Source organism: Vombatus ursinus, unplaced genomic scaffold (assembly GCF_900497805.2).
Source record: "Vombatus ursinus unplaced genomic scaffold, bare-nosed wombat genome assembly UNPS02014847.1, whole genome shotgun sequence".
In the NCBI taxonomy this organism is placed as follows: Eukaryota; Metazoa; Chordata; class Mammalia; order Diprotodontia; family Vombatidae; genus Vombatus; species Vombatus ursinus.
In genome coordinates this window covers 22,136,022-22,162,753 of record NW_020954625.1, presented here as the reverse complement: position 1 = coordinate 22,162,753, position 26,732 = coordinate 22,136,022, and the positions used below count along the sequence as shown (strand labels likewise).

Below are 26,732 nucleotides of genomic sequence, written 5' to 3'. Positions count from 1 at the left end.
CAACAAATAGAAACCCTTGAGAAGCAGGTTTTAGGGAAGAATTACATGATGACAATCGTTAAAGTAGTCAGGGGACCAAGGATCTAATCCAAGTTCTGTCCCTAATGGACATCATTGGATCTAGAGATGAAAAAAAAAATTAAAGATCATCCTGTCTGACTTTTTTATTCTATAAACAAGGAAATGCATTTAGAGTTAGAGTTAGAAGGCCTGATGACTTGCCCACAGCCATACAAGTGGTAAGTAGCCGAGCTAGGCTTCAAACCAAGTACCACTGGCTCAGAATCCCATTCTCATCACCAGCTTCAGCTGTTTAACCTAGGGTAAGTGGCATCAGTCTTTCAGTCATTCAATCAAAACACATCTGTTAAGTATCTACTATGTGCCCAGCACTGTGCTAGGCAACAGAAAATTTGATACAAAAGAGAAATTGTCTCTGCCCTCAAGGAGCTTACCTTCTAATGGGACAAAGTAGGTATACCTATACCTATACACCTTTATAAAATACACACACATAAAAATGAAAGGTAAAGGGGGCATTAGCAACTGAGATGGGGAAGGAACTGTTAAACTGTCTCAGTTTCTGAATTAGTTTCAGTGGATCGGGCACTGGGCTTGGAGTCAGAAAGACTCATCTTCGTGACTTCAAATCCATCCTGAGACACTTACTTACTGTGTGACCCTGGACAAGTCACTTAACCCTGTTTGCCTCAGTTCTTCATCTGCAAAATGAGCTGGAGAAGAAATGGCAAACCATTCCAGTGTTTCTGCCAAGAAACCCACCAAAAAAGAGGTCACAAAGAGTCAGACGTGACTTAAATGACTAAACAACAACAACCAATAATAATAATAATAATAATAATAATAATAATAATACCTATCATACCTATTCCAAGGAGGTGTCGTGAAGTTCAAATGAGAGGACAAATGAGGAAATGTTTCATAGCTTCTGTAAAAACATGAGGTTAATTATTTGAGTCAGAAAATTTTTATGTTGAAAGGAACCTCGGCAACTCAACTTCATGCCAATGGAGGCATTTCTTCTATGTTCTTGACAGTCAATTATTTCTGGTATCAGGCAATTAGCTACTTGGAAGGGCAGCTGAGTGTGGAAAGGACAGCATGGTATAGTGGTAGAGTGAGGCATGCACATGGTATAGTGAGACAAGCCCAGAACATGGGTTCCAAACAATTACATCCAAGTGTGTCATTCACTACATGCCTTTGGGAAAGTCCTGGCCATCTTTGAGCTTCATTTTTCTTATCATCCTAATCTTATTTTATTGTTATTTGGGAATAACAGTAGTTTCACTGCCTATCTTGAGGACAAGAGTATCAAAGATTAATGCTGATCCTGTGATTTCACTGGTTAAGAAATTTCCAGAAGAAGAAACTTCCTCTACCTATTCAGGTTGTTACCTTTTCGGCAACTTAGAATAGTCTTCAAGAGTTTCCTTGAGCACAGGGAAGCTAAGGGACTTGCCCAGGGTCACACAACCAGTATTGTTAGCAGTAGGAGCTGTGCCTAGGTCTTCCTGTCTTGAAGGCTGGCTCCATATTCATTATGTCATGTTGCCTCTCCAAAACCATAGTAGAAGTCAAAGGCATTTGGAGCCATGAGCTGCTATTTACCTGTAAGTGAAATTGAATCCTCATCCTTAGCTGAATTCTGCCTTCTTCTGTTTTCCATCCAGTGTTTCTATAGTGGCTCTTCTCCCTTGAACAAGCTAGAATAAGTCCACTTCCCTTTCTGTTTGACAGCACTTTATTTAAAGATAACTTTTATGCCTACCTGCCCAGACCTTGTACTCTGACCCAGCTTCTTCTCATTTTCCTTGGCTGATATCTCGCCAAGGATCGTAAGCCATAAACTGGAAGATTTCTGGCATTTTTACCCACCTCAGTGTGAAATCATACACTAAGAGAGTGTTGGTAGGTGAACAACAATATTAAAATGTTAAATCACAATGTCAGAAAACCAATAACACCCTTATGTTATTAGCCCATGTTAGCAAGGAGATAATTTTGGTCTGTTATTGCCAAAGGAAATTATTCCTGAATTCTAGTTCTGCTAAGAATCTTGGTAATGGTACTATTTTCAAATAACAATACTAACAATAACAATAGTAATACTAAGAGGAGAATATTTAAGGTATATAAATTGCTTTCTTTGTCATGTCATCTGAGGTTTTCAGTAGGACCATTATTATCTCTACTTGAGCAACAATGAACTTGTACTAAGCACCTATTTTGTGTAGGTGATAGAAGGGTGAAATGACTTGCCCACTGTCACCCCACTTGGGAAGGAGCTTCCCACCTAGGATGTGAAGCTGATTTGACTGAGTCAGAAGTCCCCAGAATGACACATCTGGTGTCCAGGAACTCACCGACTTCGTAATTATTTTATGGAATAGAAACTACTTTTATGGTTGTTTTACCACATGAGATTTATTCATAGCTTTTATTCAGCAGTTGATCCACTGGGAAAAAGCCAGCTTTCTTTATGAAGTCGTTTCCACCCACTTAATGGGTCAAAGTGTGTTATGTAAATCAATGAGCGGGAAGAAAAACCATTATGTACAAAAAGAGTCAGGATATCTGTGAGGTCCAGACTTTTCCACCATGTCTAAGTTGAGATGGCCTGTCTTAAAGCACAATTGCTGGTTCAAAGGCATGAACTTAAGGGTTACCTAAGTATGACTTAGATCAGGCTGGTTTTGTTAGCTAAACTACATTTTTTTTCTGGTCTCAGGAGAATACAACGCATAGTTACTGAAGGTAAGTGATGAGAAGAGACAAGGGCATTGAGGTATAGGCTCTCTCACTTCAAGTCATAAGAAAAGGAGAGTTTTAAAGTGAATGTATCCAAGAGGGTCTCTCCAAGTCTTAAAGAAGCAGGATGCCCTCTGTATGGTATCAGTATCAAAAAAGGTGCCATGTATTTGCACAAGTGCCAGATGTGGAGGGCATTACCCTCTTGATTCTGCCTCTTAGACTCCTAAGCATCCTTCAATGCACAGCTCACATGCTGCCTGTCTTAGGTACTGCCTACTGGTGTGAGGACCAAGCTATCATGAAGTAAGTGCTTTGCAAACCTTAAAGGGCTACTACATGCCAGTCGTTACCATCATCATCATATCATCAGTAGTAGTAGTAGCAGGGGGAGGAGTTAGAGTGGTAGTAGTAATAATGGTGGTGGCAGTAGTGGTAGTGACAGCAGCAGCAGCAGCAACAGTGTGGAGCCTTTCTTAAAGAGTCTTTGACATCTCTCCCTCTTTAAGTCACTTTGTATCTACTTGACATCGACATAGGTGTACCTTTTCTCTGCTCTTGAGGGCCACGGCCATTTTATATTTTTCTTTGCCTGCCAGTGCCTAACACTGGCACGCACACAATCATCACCCTGTGGATGTCTGCTGTGTTGAAATATTGAATTGAGTTGTGTGGAAATATTGAACTGAAGTGGCATTAACTTGTCTTCATAGGCCAGTCTGGCTTTGGTCACAAAGCGAGGTGTGGAATGGTCAATGTTCTACTTGATCATGTACAAGGTGGCTGAAAATGTCCTTACCATTGAAAACCCCAGATGTTTCACCAGAGCCTCCCTCTGTTTTATCAACCTGTAGTTCAAGTTGATACTTAAGAGGCAGCATGATGGAGTGGCTAGAGACCTGGCCTTGAAGCTGGGATGGCCTGAGTTCAAGTCACAAGTCTGACACATGCTGACTGTGAGACCCTAGTCAAACCGCTTACTGTTCTAGATGACTTTTTTAAAACTCTAAATTGCAACAAAGTAACCAACCTACATTGGTGAAAGTTTCCTCAGCTTAGAGTTCTCTGTGCAATTGAATCATTGGTTCAATTCCTATGAGCTCTTTGAGATCAGGACTTTTTTTTGCCTTTCTTTGTATCCCTGGTGCTTTTCACAGCGCCTAGAACACAGTAAGTATTTAATAAATGCTTTTTGACTGAATGACCATCTCTATCTCTTTTGTTTTCAAGTCTTCCTTTGCATTATACTGCAATTTATTTCCACCCATCATGGATCTTTTCATTACCTCTTAGGTCCCCTGTAATTGCTTAGCATCTATCATTTCATTCAAGGCCCAGCTTGACCATCACTTCCTATGGGAGACCCTTACTAATTAGCTATCTGCCCCTGAAATTAGTTTATATTTTCTAATTTATATTTTGCATTTCCTTCTCTATATACATATCATTTCTCCTATAGAGAAAGTACCATGAGGCTGGGGACAATTTCATTTTTGTCTTTGGGTACATAGTAAGCACTTAAAAATGCTCATGGGTTGAGTGAATGAATGAAATATGTTTTGAAGATTGTGAGATTCCATGCTTCAACATCAGATGACATCATCAGGAGAAGGCTGGTGGAAAGTAGTACAGAATGTGGAGTTACCCAAATGTGATGCAGCTAACTCTTCTCAAATCTGGGCCCAATTCATTACTGGTCTGTAGAAGCTGTCAGTCGGTGGGTGGAAATTTCTGCTCTGCATCATCTTTTTTCTGGTCATTCTTGTGACTGCTTACCCAAGGGACTACAACTGGTACTTTGGTTAACCTCTACTCTCAGGTTCCTAGATTAGAAAGTAAAGTTTTCTTAAGGTTTGCAGAGCTATGAGCTAAAAGGTTGATATAAATCTTTTTTTCATTAATTATTCAGTGAGAAAGTCTATGCTGGGGTTAATTTGTGAGTACCTCAAGAGAAAAGAGTTTTGCGGATAAACCTCTGCAAGATTTGAAGTTAGGAGGCTTTCTTTGGAATAATTAAATAATGCGTCTTCCCCCTGGGAGTGGAGTTGATTTCCCAATGGATATTCCTTAGTGTTCTAAGTGAGTTTTTTACCATCCCCATAACTCATTAGTGCTTATTACAAAGCACAATTCTACAATAAACAGGTCCTTCTTTGGATGAAGAAGTGTAAAAAGAGGTCTCTCAGGATTAGTGGTGGAGCTGGTCTCATTTATCAGCTTTATAGATTATTGTCAAAAGCAAGTACATGAAAATGTCTATGTTTGCACATGGCGCACAGCTCTCTTGGTTTGTGAAATACTGAACCAAGGGAAATGAGCTACAGAAAAAAAAAAAAACTCAGGAGATTTATTAATGGGAAAGAAAGTGTCAGATGAGCTTCATTGTGGACAGTCCTGCATTGTGTTATGGCAAAAATATGGAATTTGTAATCAGAGGGCTTGGGCTGGAATTTAGACTCAGTAGTTTGCCACTCTGACTTTGGGCAAGGGAAGTCGCTCCTCTGGGCATCAGATTTATCAAGTGTAAATTGCTAGAGGCTGAATGACACAGTGATCCAATTTGGTTGATTCAGAACTGGTTGAATGGTGGGACTCAATGAAAAGTCATCAACGGTTCCATGTCATCTTGGTATGAGGTCTCCAGTGGTGTGCCCCAGGGATCTTTCCTGGACCCTGTTTTGCTCAGCATTTTGAATAAGGACTTGGATAAAAGTAGAGATGGCAAATATATCAAACTTTTAAGAAGACCTAAATGTGGAAGGAAGACCTAAAGACTGGAGAGCAGATAAATTATTTCCCTTTTGCAAATGATGACTATGACTTACCATAGCTGATATGATGCTCATTACTCCAAGATCTTTTTAAGACTTAATAGGCTAGAACATTGGGTCCACTATGTGTATCTCTGTATTTCTATATCTATACATTGTCATGAATACAGCATGTCCTAGATGAGTCCATGGACACCTTCATGTCTCATTTTTAAAATACAACATTTCTCAATCTTAAGTATAGCAATCTATCTAAAATTGTTTTGGGATTTAAAAAAAAGTGTGATGAATCAGAAAAGGTTATGGCTGATTTTTAATAAATGTTATGCTTAAAAAATCAAATTCCTTGAGTATATACCTTAACAAAAAGTACTGCACATACCTTTAGCTATATCTATATACCTGCATTCCTATTTCTATCTCTAGCTCTTATATGGTGGATAGATAGTGCAACGGTGCATGGAGCACTGGGCCTGCAGTCAGGAAGACCTGAGTTCAAATCTGGTCTCAGATACTTACTAATTGTGTGATCTTGAACAAATCTCTCTTAACATCTATTTGCCTCAGTTTCCTCAATTGCAAGATGATACTAACAGTGCCTACCTCAAAGGGTTGTAGAAGAAGCTAGAATAGCAGAAAAGAGTGCAGAAGAAGGGAATTAGGATTGTGAAGGGCCTCAAGACCAGCCATGGGGGTCCATGGATTGAACCTGAGATGGTTAACTTGAAGAAGAGGTGACATGAATTTAGGGGTGCATGACAGCTGCTTTTAAAGGGGTTTGGGGTATAAGAAGTCATATTACATCAAAGAGAAATTAGACATGTCTTTCTTGACCTCAGAGGGCACAATGGGTAGAAGTTGTATGAAGGGTAGATTTAGGCTTCAAAGTAGGAAGACATCCTAACAATGGGAACTTTCCTAAGTGGATTGGGCTACCTAGGGGGGAAACTGAGCTCCTGACACTTCTGGGATTTCTCCAAAGAGAGGATGGCCAGAGACAGCCACTGGCCAGTTATGTTGGGAAAGGAATTCTTATTCAGGTACAGTTTGGACTAGATGGCATGGGAGGTTTCTTCCAACTGGGAGAGTTGGCATTTCTGTACCTAAATAGTCTCTCAGGTTCTTCTTTAAGTAGATTACCTGTGGGATGCCAAAACCTAAATTCCCCAGGAATATCCCAGAAATGGTCCTGGCTGCTGTTGTGGATTATTCCATGGGACCACTGGCCTAATGTTACTGTAGAGAGAAAGGTCAACTATATGTGGCCTCATCAGGAAGGAAATTGGAAAGAAAACCAAAAAATAATATTATGTCTCCCTTGTACGCTGTCATTTCCTGTTAACAAATTTTGGCTGCTATAACTTATGAAGTCTTTCTAAAACTAGAGAAAATTGAGACCAGAAAAAGATAACTAAAATTGTTCAAGGGATGGAGAGGAGAGAGAAGGGGCCATTCCAAATGAGAATACATACATACATATATACATACATACATATATATATATATATATGAGTAAAAAATTCATAAAATTATGACTGTGCTTATTACTATTAGTAGAGAGAGTACTAGTTATAGTAAGACAGTAACAGTATAATAGTAGTAGTAGCCATTGTAGTAGTTGTATTGGTAAAGTTAGTCATTGTCATAGTACCTAATAGCCATAATAGTGACAATATACTTTTCATTGGTGCTTGGAGGTTTACCAAGTTTTTTCCTCAACAACCCTTGGGTTATGTAGGGCAAATACTAGTCATCTGATTTTACTCATATGGAAGGCAAAGCTCTGAGAGGTTAAGTAATTTGCCCAGGGTCACACAGCTAAAAAATGTCCAAACCAGAATTTGAGCTGACAACTTCTACATCAAGCCCAGCTCTCTTCCTACTATCATGCCACCAGGCTGAGGAGAGGACATGATCAGGACCCTCTAAAATCCTGATGGGCCTGTGTGTTCCCCAATTCCTCAAATATTGGAATCCCTTGAAACTTAAAAGAAGGAATTCTAAAATAAACAAAACTAAATAACACATGAAGGCTGGCACAGTGCCTTGCACACATTCCATCCCCACAACTTAGGGAAGGAGATGAGGTAGTGTTATCACTGCCTTTTCACAGATGGGAAATGCTACTCACGACCATGGATATAGAATTCACTCCTCCAAGGGGTGCCATGGGCTAGAAATAGAAATAGGCTTAAACGAAAACACACAACAGCAACAACAACTGAGCGTGTTTGGGGACTAGGTCTACAAGCATTTGAAGTTGACAGCAGGGAGAACACCATGACTTTCCTTGGTGCTATTAAGTGATATATTACAGGGTGGGATGGCCCAGTGGGGTGCCTCATCTTTCATGCCATTTTTTTCATGCCTCTCTTCTAATTTGTGTCATTGATATTAATGGAAACAGGATTGAAGTTTCACCAGAAGAGGGAACAGATACACACTGAATTGTAAGAGCCTGGACCCTTTCTTGTGGCTTACCTCCAAGTTGTACAATACTACGGGATACAAGCATATGTGTCTGTTTTCACTGCCCCAGTGGCGTCATGGAGTCCAGAAGTAGATGAACATTATGATCAAGCCACCCAAACCCCTGGACTTTTTGATCTTCTACCTTCCTATCTTTCCTCTGTGGAGAATTACCCTTGAGAGCCTTGGTGCACCAAGCTTTTATTTTTAAGTTCCACATTTCTAAAAGTTTTTGATATCTTTGGATTCCTTGCTTAAAAAAATATACTCTTGCTGCCCCTTTTATGCCTTTTGGAATTTCTGTTGTTATTCTGAAGGATTCACTTTATTTTTTTTTAACCTCCATATCTTCATCTTCTTGGAAGTACAGTATGCTTTTAGGATCATCCTCATATTCCTGCTTGAACTCTTCTCTCTCCTATTTTCTTTCTGAATATCCATATATAAGATAGGACAAGCCAGCAAAATACTGACTTCCATTTCTATGGTTCTATAGGACTAACAGAGACTGCCCTCTCAAAGGCCCTGTGGGGCAAGTGGGAAGACATGGGCCTTGATTCTAGACTTGGTACTACCTCTAGTTAGTTATAGGACCTGAACAAGTCTTTGGAGTTCACTTTCCTTATTTGTAAAATGAATGAATTGAACTATCTGGTTTCACAGGTCCTTTATAGCTTAGTTATGCCATCATTTGGTAATTAGAAGCTCTCTAAGCATCCATCCATCTGAGGAATTCCTTGACTCTAAGTAATTGCTCTCTTGATCTCCTCCCCATCTTTGACTTCTCAACCTAACTGCCTTTCTGCCAATCAAGCTCCCATACTCTCTCTATTTTGAAGGCTTTAGGTAATCTCAGTCTATCTTTGTCCTCAAAGCTATTCCTTATAGGTTTGGGGGATGTCTTCTTTCTAGACCTTGTGGAAACCAACATCCTGATCAGTTTCTCCCTTTAATAATCTTCTCATGAGATACTCTCAGGTGAAATCCAGTATGTAGTATTAGCTTAATGTGGTGGTCCATATATTAACACACTCTCCCAAAACTGCTTTAATGAATGTTGGAAAACATGAAATTGCCCTTTTCAGAATACCCTGTATTTGGAGATGTCACTTTTTTGGCTGCATAAAATAAACCAGATAATCTTTGGGTGGGCACGTCTTCTAAAAAAAGGGCAAGATATGGTATCAGAAGACCCAGGCTCAAATAGCTAATAGGACCCTTACTTCTTGTGTGACCTTGGATAAGTAATTACCTTAACTTCTCTGAAATGCAGATCCCACATCTGTAAAATGAAGGTTAGACCTGATGGCCTTCAGAGTCTCTTCTGTTGCTAAATCGTCTATGACTCTATGACCCCCTATGCAAATATCCCAATGGATCTCAGATCTTGGCACTGTGGGTTTGCCCTTGAGTGATGCACATCACAATCCAAACATGGCTGCCCACTTTTGTTCCTATATTCCCATCAGGTCACCAAAGAGAATCTGTGTGACATAATGACAGTCTTCCTCACTTTCTTTTGATAGCATGAGACCATGACAACTCATGGTTGAAGTATTACCTCTCAATATAAAGAATCATATAGTCTAGCTGGCCTTGAAGCCAGGAAGTTCTAAACCCACCCTGACTATGTGACCCCAGACAAGTAATTGCATTTCCCAGTCTTTCAGGTAGTTCTCTAAAACTAAGTTGGTGGAAAAAGTGCTTACCTGTATTACTAGAGTTTCCTCACCTGGTAGTTCCCAAAAGCTTAGAAATCATGTGTCTAGTCCTTATCCTTTTCTTCTAAGTATAATTCAGATCTCAGCCTGATATTCAAAGGCTTCCCAATTTGGCTTCTACCTACCTTTCCAGCCTTATTTCTTGTTATTCACTTTCACACGTTCCATGTTCCAGGCAAACTCTGCATCTTGCTCTTTTCTGAACAAAACTGTTCCCTTCTATATATTCAGAAAGGTCATACTCTATGACTGGCATCCATTTCCTCCTTCTTGTCATCTCTTAAAATGAGCTTCAATGCCACCTTCTCTTGGTAGATTTCCTTGCCCCCCATCCCTGCCCATGTTGTTAGTTTTCTCTCTTTCTATCCACCATACCACATTTCCTCTCTACCCTTTATTTAATCACCTGTAACAATTTTAGCCAATTAATGAGAGCATTGCATAAGATTGTTAGATTCCTAATATTGGATTCAGGAGCCAGCAGGTAATTCAACTAACAGAAATTCTAGTTAGTTTTTAATTTGTTAGATTTACAGTCACTGTGCTTAGGTGCGTAACAAACCCCCTTCATTCTTTAAAGTTTTGTTTCGTATTTTGGGGCAGATCTTTATGGAGTTCATAGTAAATAATTTTTGTGGTGTTATTTCTCTCTTGTATCAATAAATGACAAAATTTTAGCATTTTAATTTTAACATAGTCATGTATAGAGAAAAAAATCTAATCACTGTCATAATAGTTTTCAGTACCTGGTAAGATCAGGGACTTCTGGAAATAGCACTGAGTCATCTTTTGTAATTAAATAAAGATGCATCCTACACGTATATTAAAAGCTGACTCCACACTTATCTCAAAATGATTAGACCATACAACCCAGCTCATGAAGGAAGTATTTATTAACTGCCAATGAAAAAATGCTTATTTGGACAGTTCACACAGATTCCGTGAGGAATATCTCCACTTGTGTATCGTGGGTCACCATCTTCATTTTAAAGAATCTGTCTCCAAGGATACATTTTTTTTCAAAATAACAAGAATAATAGTGGGACTTACAGGTCACATGACACATCACAGTTTACAAAGCATTGTTGTAAGAAATACAATATACAGCCAACTTAATCGGCATTTAGGGCAGCTAGGTAGTACAACGGATAGAGTGTTGGGACTGAAGTCAGAAAGACTCATCTCCCTGAGTTCAAATCTGGCCTCATACACTTTACTAGTTGTGTGACCCTGAGCAAGTCACAACCCTGTTTACCTCAGTTTCCTCATCTGTCAAATGAGTGGAGAAGGAAATGGCAAACCACTCCAATATATTTGCCAAGAAAACCCCAAATGGGGTCACATAGAGTTGGACATGATTGGGCAACTGAACAACAATAATAAAACCAGCACTTATTAAGTGCTTACAGTGTGCCAAGCACTGTGCTGGGCCCTGGGAGGAGGAAAACAAAAATGATACCAAACTTTCCTCTGAGGAACTTACATTGTCAGGGGAAGCAATGTGTACGTATGTTATGTATATATCTGAGCATATACAAAATATGCACAGAGTAAATTCCAGCTAATTTTCAGGGTGGGAGGTAGGGGCACCTTTTTTTTGTACAAAATCAAGCCAGCCACAGCCCCAAATGTCCCTTGGGGTCAATTTCATCTCATCTCTGCTTCTCGCCATCTTTGTCCATCTTTGTCTCTCTAGCTACTCTGTCTCTGTTTTCCTCTGTCTTTTTGTTTCTCTCCCTCTCTTCTCTATCTCCTTCCCTTCTCCCTCTCCTTCTTCCTCTTGTTTCTCTTCTCATTGTCTTCTTCTTTTCCTTTCTCCTTCCATGTTAGGAAAGAGAAGCTGTAGGGGAGACGGAAGGAGAGAGTGAGGAAGAGGAGATGGAAATAGAGGATACAAACAGAGAAGAATAAGTGGAGAGACAGGGGAAATGGGGGTGATCATGAAAAGAAAGGAGACACCATAGGTTTGATGTTTGGGAATGTATAAGGCTAGGATGGATGAGACCTGGTTCCATCACTCTTTATGTGCTTTCCAGCCCTAGGTTTCTATAACTCTGTTCTACCCAAACTTGTACATTAATACTCAAGGTTCTATGATTGTGTTGATGTGTCCATTCCCTTCACTGATGCAGATTGCAGTCATTCTTATGCTTAGTGAATAGTCTTTAGGAACTACTCTGGTCTGCCAGACACAGGGGACTGAGGGCTGTGGCCCTGAGAACTAACTGCCCATCAGAATTTTAGGTATCTTTAGCTTTGCATCCATATCTCCACACGATATGGGGAAAGATGAATACACAGGTACTAGGGAGTTCAGATTAGCACAAAGGATCATGGGATGTAGAGCTGGAAAGAACCTTCAATGTCACCTGCCCACCTCCTTCATTTTACATGTGAGGAAATTGAGACCTAGAGAGTCAAAGGGGCTTGCCCACAGGTTACAGCGCCAGAACGAGAGTCCCAATGTCAATGATCAGACTCGGTGTCTACTGTGTACTACAAAGCCATCCTCACTGGAATTCACTGGGACCAACTGAGTCTGCTGGCCCAGATCAACTTGAAGCCAGTGGGTAAAGCCTGTAGCTGGCCCTCATCTCTCAGCAGCAAGAGCAGCACACAAAGCCAGTTCCTTTCCAAAAGGCTGTATTGTAGGGTTTTTCCTCTAATTGCCTGATCCAGCAGTGCTGGTCTCATATCTTAGACATAATGTGAAATTGTAATAGTATTTTTATTTTTTAATTAGCTTGTTGAAAGCTTCATCTGCTCATACACAGGGAGAGTATTCTGTCAAATCCTCCTGCCTTTATGTTTTATTTATAAAGATTCACCAATGTGCAGCTCATTTTACAAGGCACAATGCACAAAGAAAATCCTCCAATGATCTTCAAAAAATGAATTGGAGAGTAAAGGAACCTTGCCTACTTATTACCATTAAGTAAACAAATCTAGCTGGAGGAAAACGATGCCTTGTAAAGCCTTTTTTTTTTTTTAAATTGGGATTGCGGTCCAGATCTGTGATTTCATTTCTGGGTATTTCCAGTGTGGAGACTTTCTCCAGTGATCTAAATCAGGGGCTCCTCTGTAATGTATAGTCTCACAAAGGTGTCTGGGGGTACTGAAATATTAAAGGACTTGCTCAGGCTTTCTTGGCCAGCCATTATGTTTGGGGGAGAACACTTGAACTCGGGAATTCATGACTCGAAAGCTGACCCACTGTCCACCATGCCATAGCGCCTCTCCTTGTTAAGGTCTGTGATGGGGAAATTTTATTTGGCTAAAGTGTGACATGATACGAAGGCTGGCTAGCCATGAAATCCGTGTGAAGATGCTCTGAGTGGAAAAGGACGGGATGATGTGAGTCACGAAACCCTGGAAGAAAGGAATGATAGTTGTGAAAAGTGAGACGGACCAGAAAAGAAGACGAAAAAACGAGGGGAGGGAAGAAAAGATGAGTTTCTTTACTGAAAACCAATCACCAGAAAAATTGCTATGGCAGATCATCATGATGATGTCAGTCTAAGGAGTAGATTAAAAAAATTAAGAAGCTGGTGATTTGGAGTAAACATGGGGTGAGTGCAGGGGGAAAGGTGTGCTTTTTTTTTTTAAACTATAGAACTAGTCATGAATTTCCAATGGACATTTGTTAAAATGATATTAATTAAGATGACCTTTTGATCAATACAAATATAACTTTTCATAAGAACAGACACCACGATGGCTGCAAAAAACAGAGGGGTAAATAAAACAAAAGCCCCACCATATTCCACTCTCTAGTTTGAAGCCATCCTGTATATTGTGCAATGTGTCAGTGGGAAGTTAAATATAACAAAACAGTGAGGCAAAGATAGTCACAAGGGACAGCTGATCAAGGAGATGATTTGTAGAAAATTTTTGTTTTCTTAATTTGAATGAACAGATGGCCTATTCATTAAAATTCAAAAGTCGATAATTGCTAGATTTGGATATTTATAGAAAAAGAGCACTTTAGACCACTAAGGCCTAGTGTGTTTGGAGGAAGACTCATAGGTCTCTTAATGTTTCTGCTGCTGCTAGGCCCAGACATTCTTCCCTGTCTAGAATAGGCTGCCGTGTGGAGCCAACAAGTCCACTATGCAAAATCCGCCAAGCTATTTTGTGCCATTAAGGCATAGGCATTTGGGGACAAGCATTTATATATTTTCCATGTGGTTAAAAGAATTGGTATTAAGAACTGCAACCCTGGTTGAAGGTGAAATAATATAAAATTCTTCTCAAAGATCTCCCCAGTAGGTGCTGAATTTTGATGCCTGAGTGTATCTTAGAATCTGAGATTCTTGCTATGTATGCCCACATAATGCCACTCCTCCTTCCATGCCCATTCAGGAACCTTGGTACTTTTGACAATTTGCAGATTTAAAAAAAATATGAACAGATGATTTATTAAATAAAATTCAAGAATTCTATTCATCCCATATTCTAAGGGGCAGCTAGGTGGTACAGTGGATAGAGTGCCAGGCCTGTAGTCAGGAAGACTCATCTTCCTGAGTACAAATCTGGGCTCAGACACTTACTATCTGTGTGACCCTGGGCAAGTCACTTAACCCTGTTTGCCTCAGTTTCCTCAGCTGGCAAATGAGCTGGAGAAGGAAATGGCAAACCACTCCAGTATCTTTGCCAAGAGAACCCCAAATGGCATCACAAAGAGTTGGATGCAGCTAAAACAACTGAACAACCCAGGTTCTATCTCATCAAGTTGTGGGCATGCCTTTGACTCCTTGCATTAGGGATCTAATTTGCTTTGAGTTTTACTTAGAGTCTGTGCATTTGTGAGTAGAAATCTGAGATCATTTTAAGCTTTTAAAGCTTAAAAATGTCCTAAGACTTTTGGAATATCTACTATATAGCAGAGGGCCTGGTGTGGACCAGTGGATAGAGAGCTGGCCTCAGAGTCAGGAAGAGCTGAGTTTAAATCTTTTCCCAAGTACTTTTTAGTTGTGACCCTGGCAACTCACTTAACCTCAATGAGCCTCAGTTTCCTTATCTTTAAAATGGGAAAAATAGTAGTACCTACCTCCCAGGGTTGTCATGTCATCAAAATGTGTGAAAGAGTTTTGCAAACCATCACAATCATTATTTATTGTTATCCCTGAAGGCATCCATAATTTGCATTAGTAGAGAGCATTCCCCTCTATGCTGATAAAATGACATGTGCTTCCCATATTCAAGCTGCAGCTTTTTGAACCCTTAGCTGGAATTATAGCTTGTAGATTCATAAAATTAGAAAGGTTGTGACGTCACTAGTCTCTACAATCCTAATAACCACATGCTAAAGAGGGCACAGTGCTTAGCACATAGTAGGCTCCTAATAAATTTTTTATCGACTGATTGACAGATATGGAGTTGCACTGTGTACTTTGGTCAGATTTCCTCCTTCACGGTGGTGTTATCACAGAGAAAGTCCTTTTCTTCTGTGCTTCTTAATGAATAAAATATGTGGGAATTGGAAAGAACATGTGTAAGCTTTTTAGTCTCAGCCTTGCTGAAAGGCTTTAATTTTTGTCTTACTCTATAATCCATGGGATCTAACATGGCACCTCCCCATCTTTGATGACATGATGCCTCCCCTCTAGGGACTTAGGTCTTCAAAGTCTGGCAGTGGGGCATCCAAAGAGAAGCCCTGAGGCTGGGGAACTGGTACATAGAGATCATATTTCTAAACAGCAGAGGGGCTCAAGAGAATTGACATTTTCTCAATCTTCTAGACCAACTTCCAACCACCAGTGACCCACAATATTTTCTCTTCCCAAATACGTGTCTGTCACATGAAGCTTTATTGCTTTTAAAAAACTCAATGCAATGATCATGAAAATGCCTGCTCCTGAGATTCTCCCTTCCCCTCTGTTTCTTGGAATCCTGGGCTTCCTTCTAGGCAGCCTTCAGGCTGTTGTTGTGTACAGGAAGGCATCTCAGATGTTTTCATTTGTTTACACTATGCCTCTTGAGGTTATTTTTTAATTATTTTGTATTTATTTAACTGTTTGCATATAAGCAAACCTGAAAATATAAGCTCGTTAAGGGCAGGGAATGTTTCCTTTCTATCCTTGAATCTCAAGTACTTAGCAACATGCATATGTTAGACACCCATTTATGCTCTCTGTAGCTTATTTGTATGTAATTATTTGTGTGTTATCTCTCTCATTAGATTGTGAGTTCCTTGAAGGCAAGCACTGTCTTTATTTTTACTTTTCTTTGTGTGACCAGAACTTAGAACAGTGCCTAGGATATAGATGCTAAATAAATGTTTATTGACTGACAGACTGACAATAATAATACTTATTATTTTAAGGAGTATTGAACAATAGCTAATCGTTAGATAGCTAGATAGTTTTAAAATTTGCAAAATGCCTTATAAACATGATCTTACTTGATCCTCACAGCAACCCTGGGAAGTAGGTGCTGTTATCATCTTCATTTTGCAGATGGGGAGGTTGAGGCACAAGTTAAGTGACTTGATTAACATCACACAGCTAGTAAGTGTAATGAAAGGTTCATGCTAAGATCTTCCTGCATCAGACCAGATCTCAATGCTCAGCATTCCTAGCTATCTACGAATATTTTTAGTTGAATTGCACACCCGCAGATTATGCTTTAGTAAAAGAGGCCTTCTTACTGTTATTCATACATCTCCTACAGTCTCCTATCACTATGCCTTTGCACGGGCTGACCCCATATCCACATGCATTCCATCCTCATATTCATCTCTTAGAATACCTTGTTTCTTCAAGACTCAGTTCAAACTTCACCTTCTACACTGAAATCTTTTATCATCCCTACATTTCTATTTCTATTCTTCCCTAAACTAGCACGCATTCAGCACGCACACACACACACACACACACACACACACTCACACACTCACACACACACATATATCTCATAATTTTAAAAGTGCATATTGTTTCTAATAGAATATAAGCTTTTTAAGGGCAGGAACTGTTTAGTATTTGTCTATCTCTAGCTCCTGGCATAATAATTCTGGGCATACAGCATTATAATTCTGGGCATATAGTTTTATATATAACCAAATAAGAACTTAGAATTAGTTTCTAAGCACTTTGTTTTTACTTTCTTGTTGAACTCTTTAATTTGGGACAAACAGTATTTTCTTGCTTTTTGTTCTAAGGAAGGAACGCCATAACACTTCTCAGTGTCCATAAGGATATACAGATGAGGCTGTGTTTTAAAATCTTCCCATGCCATTTTAGCTGAGTCAATGGATGTTTTAAATCTATGTGTGTGTGTGTGTGTGTGTGTGTATGCACATATACACATACACACACACACACACACATAATAGTCTAGAAATGATGGAGAGAGCTCTGACCCTCATTTTCATTTATGGGGAATGAGGAGTAACCCTGACCCTTTTGGATTGGAAAGATAAATGGTTTCAGACACTGTCACAAAACCAGACCAATTATTCTGTGGTAGTGAAGTCACTGGGGAAACTGTCATTGTAGATGGATTGAGTTCTGGATTTTTTCCATTGCTAGCCTTGAGTATGTGCATCTTGGAAGGTTGTCATGTAAACAAGTGCAGTATTTTTCCTACTGTTTTATCATAGGAACCAAAACAATAGGGTAGGGTAATGATTTTTGGAGGCCAGTTGAGTCAAACCTTAAAATGGGCAGGTTTTGGTAAACCTCTCAAATAAAATTCACAGACTTTGTAAGTTGGAATGGATCTCAGTAATAATCTTGTGGGCCTCTTTTAACCTAGAATCTTCTTGAGAACATTCGCAGGAGGCGGTCTTCCTACCATTGATTGGACCTCCTAAAATCATCAATTTTGAGCTGGAAGGGACCTGAGAGTCCATTGTGTGTAATTCACTCATTGTATAGATGAGGAAACAAAAGAAAAGTCATGTGACTTACCTAATGTTATGACTACTAAGTGGTGAAGGTAGGATTTCACTCCAGGTCTATCTGATTCCAATTCCAGAGCTCTAACACCTATACTACGCTTCATCCTTTAAGGATAAACCTACCAACATCCAAAGTAACCCAGTTCACACTTGACATTTCCCATTGTTAGAAAGTTTTCCCTTACATTAAACCTCTGTCTTCCTTTTCACAACTGCCTGCCAGTGCTCCTGTTTCTGTCCTCTGGGCCTCAGCAGAACAATATCATTCTTTTTCCCTTCGACAGTCTTTCAAATGCCTGAGTGTGTTATTTTGTCCCATCCCCTCTTCCCTTCTCCAGGTTAAACATTCTTAGTTCTTTCAACTAATCTTTAAGCAGTCTGGAAGTATATTCCATGTGGACATTTAGTGCTTTAGTTTTGCATTGACTTATGTTGTCCTTTGGATGTAAAAATACTCTTATAAACCCAGCATCAATGGAATTATCACATTGCATCCTCTTCTCCAACACAAGATGAGATTTGTGTTTAGCTATTTTCTGATAGTCAATAAGTCAATAAAGATGCCTACCTTGTACCGGGTAATATGCTAAGTGCTAGGGATACAAAGAAAGCCAAAAGACAGGCCCTGCCCTCAAGGAGCTCATAAGCTAATAGGGGAGACAAAGCCATCAAACATGTACAAACAATCTGCAAGATTCATAGGATGCGATTAAGGGAGGGAAAGTGATAGAATTGAGAAGGGTTGGGAAAGGCTTCCTTCAGAAGATGGAATTTTAGTTCAGACTGAAAGGAAAGGAAAGGAGAGGAAAATCATTAAGCAGAGATGAGGAAGGGAGAACATTCCAGGCATGGTGGAGATCCTGAGAAAATGCCCAGAGCTGAGAGATAAAGCATCTTGAGCATGACCCAGCCAGGAGGCCATTGTCTCTGGATCAAAGAGTATGTGATAGGGGGAAGATGGAAGAAGACCTGAAAGGTAGAAAAGGCTGAGGTTATAAAGAGCCTTGAATGCCAAACAACATTTTGTATTTGATCCTGGAGGAAATAGGGAGCCACTGGTGTTTATTGAGTAAGAGGGTGACATGGTCAGACCTGTGCTGAGTGGAGGATGGATGGGGGTATGGACAGACTGGAATTAGGCAGACCCCTCAGAAGCTATTGCAGTAATCCAAGTGTGAGGTTACGAAGGCTTGCACCAAGGGGGTGGGTGGTAGTGTCAGAGAAGATAAAGGGGCATATTTAAGCAGTGTTGCAAAGGTGAAATCAACAGGCCTTGGCAACAAATGAATGAATGTCTTGGCAAAGTCCAAGTCCAATTTTCAGGCTATAATTTAGAGTCACATAATACATTGAAACTAACTGGCCAACAGGAAGATAGACTTCTGTTAATATGGGGCTCTGACAAATGGAACTGACAGTTCACGGTAAAGACCAAAACCCAGACATGCAGGTCTGCTGAGGTCAGCTCCTCTCAGGTGCTCAGGTAAATTTCATATCATTCAGCCTTTCTTGATTTTATCCCGTGTCACAGATAAAGTAAATGATTCTGGATTTGGAGTCTAACAGACCCAGGAAAAAACATTAATTCTCATTTGAGTTTGGGCAAATCACTTCCCCTCTCTGGGGCTCAGTTTCTCATCTGTGAAATGAAGGAAAAGGAGAAAATGATCTCTACGGTTCCTTCCAAACTTCTATCGATGATTCTAGTTTAAAGAGATGCAGAAGGAGAAATAGACTTGATTTCTTGTCCCAGATTTGATTTGGGGCTAATGGGAGAGACCGAAAAACCAGGAAAAAAATAGCAAATCCATGGACAAATCATTAACTAGTGATATTCTTGTTCTGTAGTAGAGTAGGACCCATATCCTAACTGCTGGGTGTTGCTCAAGTGTTTGGAATGACCAGAATCATGGAATCTTGGGGATCTCAACAGCTCCTGTGGGCTCAATTAGCATCTTTATACAGACAACTCTAGTCCTCTTTTTTGAGATTCCATATCACAAACTGAGGAAGATTTGACTGACATTAGGGAGGAACTAGATGGGGATGAAGAAGAACGAGGCAGTGACAATTTGGGTGGCATTGACAAGGCAACTAAGTGGTAGAGTAGACAGACTCCTGGACTTGGAGCATAGATGGCCCGATGCCTCAGACACTAGTGGTGTGTCCCTAGGTAAGACATATAACTTCCTCGGGCTCCATGTGCTCAACTCTAACATAAGATAGTAACAACACCTACCTACCTCACAGGATTCCTGTGAGGATCAAATTAAATTATTTATGTGAGGCACATTGAAAACCGTCAATGTGACCTATTGTTATTATTCTTATTACTGTAGAATTTTGGAGAAGGATTAATGGTTTAGGGGGGGAAATAATGATTCTGAGTTTGACCTGAAAGTTCCAGGTCTTGGTAAAAAAAATCCCATTGCCCTAAATGACATACAGAGATGTGGAACTAGATCAAGAGTCAACTAGATTAACCTTTTTGCATATCATGGGCCCCCTGGGGACCCCTTTTCAGAAGAAGATACATAGAATTACAAAGGAAAGTTCTTACATTAAACTGTGGACAGATGACAAGGATAGAGTATTCACCCTTTGAAAAGTGAGTGACCTAGACAAGGACATCCCCTTTACAAAGTCCTACAAAATTTTTCTTTTTTTATGACAGTCTCAGGAAACCTGTGATGTCTGGTCACTGGAAACAAAGTAGAAGTTACAATATCCCTTTCAATAGCATGTCTCTACCTGGATAAAGTTATTCATGCTTTGCATTCCCAAAGCTCCCCCAAGTCAAAGGCAGAACCAAAAAACAAAAAAAAACCCAAAAAACAAACCCCAAAACAAATGGACACATTAAGAGAGACTATTTAAAAAAACCCCAAAACAAATGAACTATTAAGAGCCAAGGAGTAAAAGGAACTCCTCAGATTTAGGGGCCATCTCCAAGGAACTTCAATAATAACCATTTATTATTTGGGCTAATTAAAGGTGCTTATGAGTTATTGAAATGAGAGCTAAGTTTAATAAATTTGACTTAATTAAACCAATTAAATTATCTGTTCAACTCTTCACCATTTAGTGCCTATTTACCTCATTGAGTATCTTTTGCTTCCAAGTTCTTTTTCCCAAGCTACTGTTACCTGTCTTTCAACTGTCATTAGCACTGTTATTAATGGGGATTAAAAAAAGCAGATAAACCTTTATCAAATACCTTCTAGGCTTAATGCTAATGGGTAGAAGTGATTTCCAGGATAAGTAAAAACAATAAATAACCCCCCCATCCTCTTGTGGTAATTAGTTTTTATGTGTCCGTTCCCAGTGGACATTATGTCCATGTTGCCATCTAGGATTATCGCCGTGTCCTCTGAGCTTCCTTTGCTTTCAGTAATCATGCTCTAGAATCTGAGGGTCAGAAGGATCTTCAGAGGCATTTACTGCAACCCTTCCCTACATAGGAACTCTGTGTACAATTTTACCTCCCCCCCAAATATCCAGGCCACCTTTTAATTCCATTCCACATGGGGAAGATGAAAGAATATTTCTCTAGAGTCAGAGACCCTGGGTTCAACCCCCACTTTTGATTATAACTAAGTTATCTAGTCCTGGACGAATCTCAACCTCCTTTGGCCTCAGTTTCCTTAGCTGTAAAACACAGAGGGGGAGGTCTCTGAAATCCATTCCAGCTGTCAATCTTTGATCTTATGATCCTATAAATATAATCTAGTCCAAAAAATATTCATTAGGTGCCTAGTGTTTCCAAGATATCGTGTTCTGCTCATTTGCTTGGAGAGGTCAGAAGGTCTAGAGAGAAAATTCAGAAGCAAACAACTGCAATTAAAAGGTGCCTATTCATAATAATCACATTTATGGAACACATTCTTTTTTGCGAAGTGCTTCACACACATTTTATCATCTGGGTCTCATAACAACTCTGTGGAGTAGGTGCCATATTATTAGTGCCATTTTATAGATGAGGAAACTGAGGATGACATGTCTTGAGACATGTATTTTGTGTTTGTATCTCCAGCCCTTAGCACGCTGTCTGGCACATAGTAGGTGCCTAATCAATGTTTGCTGAATGATTCCCATGAAGCTCAATGATTCCCCTGTAACTGATCATTTCTGAGAGTTGCCTAAGAACACTTCAAGGCTATAGACCTTGGCCTTGGTCACACAGCAAAATGTGTCAGGGGCAGGACTTGAATTCAGGTCCTCTTGTCTCCAAGGCCAGTCTTCGCTCCACTACGCCCAGCCATTCAAGCTCTCGCCCCTTAAGAGAGTGAGTGTGGCCGTTGCTCTACTTCTCCTTCATGGATTGCGTCATTTCAGGAGAGTCTTTCCACATTCCTTTGAGTTCTTCTGACTCGTTTCTAACTGCATGTTAATTATGTTATTTTGCGTCCATGCATCCCAGTTTGCTTAGCCATTCTGCCATTGATGGAAAGAAGCATTTTTTCTTTTGCTTCTAAAACTCTCTCCCCAGGTTCTTCCCTTAAGTACTATACCAAATATTTCACTGTCATTTCCTCAATAACAGGAATAGCTCTCCTTTTCAATAATACTTTCAGGGTATAAAAGTGTTTTCATAGTAATTTTTATGATATGGGCAGTATAGGCATTAGTATGTCCTTATTATAGAGGGGGAAATTGAGGTCCACAGAGGTGAAGTGATTTGCCAGAGGTAATCCAGATAATTAGCCAAGTCAGGATTTAAATACTCATCTTCTGAGTCAAAGTCAAATTCAGTTTCAATTTCACTTTGTTCAATTCTACTTAACAAGTATTTATAAAGTCCCAACTATGCACAAGGCACTATTCTAATTACTGAGAGTACAAAGATGAACACAAAGCCCCCCTTTCCCTGAAGGTGCTTCCTTTCTTTTGGGGAAAGAGCATGTGTATCAATTGGTGGGACCAAAATAGGAACCAAGGCTTTACAAAGTACTTGTAGAGAGAATGCTAAAACCTGATGTGGCCTAGGAAGGCTTCCTACAGAGGTGGTGTACCTGAGCTGTCCTTTGACAGAAGCTGGTGATTCTGAAAAGTGAAGGCAATGAGGAACAACACTCTAGGCATGGAGGACTGCCCATGCAAAAGGGCAGGGTTTTTTTTTAACTTAATTTTTTTAAACTTACAGAAAATTAAGAATTAATGTGCCATTCACCATTTTTGTTGAAAGGAAGCATTTCTATAGTTTTAAGTTTGGCTTGTTGTGCAGTCATCCCTCAGTTATATCCAACTCTCCATGACCCCACCTGGGGTTTTCTTGGCAAGGTTACTGGAATGGTTTGCCATTTCCTTCTCCAACTCATTTTATGGATGAGGAAACTGAGGCAAACACCATTAAATGACTTGGTCACACAGGATCACACAGCTTGTAAGATCCTGAGTCTGGGTTTGAACTCATGTCCACCTGACTCCAAGGCCAGCACTCTATCCAGTGCTCCACTTAGCTGCAAAGTACTTCAAACATGTTATCTCAGGTGATGACCTACATAAGAGAGTCACATAATGAGTGAAGCTCATTTTCAATCATTGCTTTTGTTTTCTTCTCTCCACAGATGGAAAGGTTGAAGTTACCAAAGAGGGGGTGAAGCTGTGCACTATGGGCCCAGGCAAAGTCTTTGGAGAACTTGCGATTCTATACAACTGTACTCGCACAGCCACCGTCAAAAGTAAGACCATTTTCAGTGTCTTTGGTTAATTTCAATGTCCTTTATTGTTGATGTGAGCACTACATTGGGTCTTGATTCACCAATCGCCGCGTTTCAGTTTCATCATGTTGATATGAGGAGAATCATTGGGTTTCTGTGCCCTTTTAACAACATAAAATTTAATTTTACTTTTATTTTTTGATTGTTGTCCAAGTTTCCTATCTAACTCCTCTTTTGGCAAATGAGAATTCGGGAATGCTATGTACTTCTGGGATGTCATAGATGTAGGTCACTTCACTAATGGTCACACCTCACATTACATTGATTCAATTCTATCTTATACAGCTTTTGTCCATGTCTTTCCAAAAATCCACCAGAGACAGTCCACCTAAGGAACTGTAAGTCTTTCCCCTAAGTCTTTAAAATTCCTTCTAAGTGAATATTGAAAATCATGGAATATTTACAAAAAAAATGACATCTGAAAAAGGTAGGGTTTCCTCTCCTTGTCTTTATCTCTCAGGAAGACATATAAGAAAATTCACCACACATTTCTGTATTCTTCTTCTCTGTTAAGGTTTCCCAGGTAATGTCCTTTTAATCTAGTGGAAAATGAAAGTCATCAGAAAAAGGCCCCCATCGTCTCATTAAAACATCACTGAGTGGGATATATTTTTAAATTCTCAAAATGAATATGAACATAATCTGCTCCTCAGCTGGTCATCAAGCTGTATATTAGGCACATTCTTTCTTTTCTATGGATTGAACCTATTTTAAAATCTGAGCACTAAAGTGGGACATTTATGTGTATGTCTATAGAAACTTGTCACCTCCTTAAAAACAGCTGCACCAAGTAGAGCAGCTACACAGCTTGTTTTGTTTCTAAACCAGTATTCTCATCTAGTCTACACTATGCATTCTCTCTCTCTCTCTCTCTCTCTCTCTCTCTCTCTCTCTCTCTCTCTCTCCCTCTCTCCCCCTCTCTCTTCATCCTCCTCCTCCTCTTCCTCCTCCTCTTCTCTTTCTCCTCCTCCTCCTCTCCTCTACTTTCCTTTCCTCTCCTCTCCTTTGCTAAAGCAAACTTTGGAATAGTCCAGTGCAAAACTCCAAATGAAATCACACAGGGACCTCAATTTCTTTGGATTAAATGGAGCAGGTATTAAGGTCATAAAGGATGTTTAATCATGTAGGTGAAAAGACCTGTCAGTACTTGCAATGCCAATGGATCATGATGGAGTATTATTGCTGAGAAGGAAACATGCTATCATCTATAAAAGTCACTTAGTATATATTGTTGCGAATGAGTTCTGTTCATTATACAAATTGGTTAAGGATCTCTTGATTATTTTTCCAATGGCCCATTTCTGATAATTTGCAGTGTATCATGGTTATTTAACTGAGATGACCCAATCTTATTGAGCCTGAATACTGACTTTTGATATTATACAATTACCTCGTCTGAATTGATGAATTGAATGACATGGAGAGTCATCATTTAAATTGACACAGTGCCATTCCTCATTAGTGAGCCTTGATTCTCATGACAATGCAGGATAACTAGTGAGCATTTATTGGTGTTGACTCAATGGTAATTTTATAGTTTTTTTTCCTCCTTGGGAGATCAAATATTAGCTTTAAAATCATAAGCAGTTTGGAATCCTTCTGTAAAAATATTAAGAGAATTTTTGTAACCATGCAAAGTCTAGCAAAGGTAGTTGATAATGCTATAAGATCAATATTTAACTTGCTCTTTCATTCTATAATCAAGCCAAGTGATTAGTAAAATAATTTACTGCAACCTTTATCTAGCTGAGGAAAATTCAGCTTGAGAAAGGTCATCTGCATTCTGTTAAATGAAATTAATTTCACTTTGATGTTTCTTTTCCATCAGAAATGTGTACATTTTTAGATGAAAAAATGGAAAAATGAGATAATTTGATAAAAATAAAAATATTCTATGGAGAGTAGAAAACATGTTGAAAACACATTTTAAAATGTTCTATAGGGGCAGCTAGGTGGTGCAGTGGATAGAGCACCACCCCTGAAGTCAGGAGGACCTGAGTTCAAATCTGGCCTCAGATCGAACACTTGTCACGTACTAGCTGTGTGACCTTGGGCAAGTCACTTAACCCCAATTGCCTCACTAAAAAAAAATGTTCTATATATGGCAAATCTCTTCTGTGTTGCTCATTAAAATCTACTTGATGCTGCAACAATATATTTTAAAAATCAACTGTTACTTAGGGTCTGAGTACTAATTTTAGATAATAGATATGTATGAGTTTGGCATAATGAATATTTTTGTAGTGAACAGAGCATTGAATCTAGAGGTAGAGGTTCCAGGACTATTTTCTACTTATGTGCTAATCTTGGGAAAATCAATTCACTTTTTCTTTGGGGGCCTTTAAAACAAGCCTTGAAATGAGGTGTTGAAATAGATAACTTCTTTTAAAAATACTGATATCTTTTGTTTAAATCACTTACATTTTCTGCTGTATCCCTCTCCTCTAAGCCCTCACAGAGAGCCATCATCCCTTATAATAAAGAATTTAAAAAGTGGGGAAAAAGTTCAGTGAAACTAACCAATATATTGTGGTCCCAAAGAAGAAATATTGATAAGACCCCTTCCCTGGCTGCTGTGCAAACATCATGGAAATGGGGCACAACATCCAACTAGGAGACATATTGGTTACTTTTGCTGACCTTTTCCCCCTGCTTTTTTTCCAGTTGGCCCAAAAAAAGTGCTTGAAGATCCCCCCCAACCCAGCCCCCGGCTTCTTTACAGAATATATGGGCACAGCATTGTGGTTTAGATATACTGGCATCATGCTTGTTCATTCTAAATTCACAGCATTTCAATCTCATTGTTTTTATTATTAGTATTCTTTCCTTCACATTATTCTAATCATTATGTATCTTGTTTTTCTGCTTCTGTCACCTGTAATTTAAATCAAATCATATAATTTTTGATATGAGAGTTACATATTTGTATCAATATTTGATCATTCTCTGCATTCATCATTTTCATGGTTTCTTACCGAGACGATTCCATTAGACTCACATACCACACCTTGTTTATCCATTCCTCTATCAATGAACACCTTTATTTTCATTTGTTTACTACTATAAAAAGTGCTACTATAGATATCTTGGTGCTGTCTGGGACGCATCCTTAAAAGTGTCATTTGTAAGTCGAAATTTATGGACATTTTGGTCACTCTCATCACATAATCTATTTGGTTTTCAGAAGAATAGATGACTTTTATTGATTCTCAGAGCTCTAAATCCTAGAATGCCAAAATGTAACAAAAAAATGGAAACACCTTAATTTAGTTCAACATATATAGGAGAATACTTTTGTAAAGGACTAAATTACTGCATAAATTTATGAAAAAAATATGTTGCCTCATCCCATCCTGTTGAAATGATTGCAAAATTA

General features: G+C 39.3%; 1 protein-coding gene across 1 annotated transcript in view; it reads left to right on the top strand.

The window, feature by feature from the left end:
* The window catches only part of PRKG1 (protein kinase cGMP-dependent 1), a 1,334,778-nt gene that overhangs the window by 467,635 nt on the left and 840,411 nt on the right, over positions 1–26,732 (top strand). Inside the window, exon 3 of the mRNA XM_027840670.1 lies at positions 23,204–23,317. Coding sequence (XP_027696471.1) covers positions 23,204–23,317 — 114 coding nt within the window. The remainder of the gene's footprint in view (positions 1–23,203; positions 23,318–26,732) is intronic.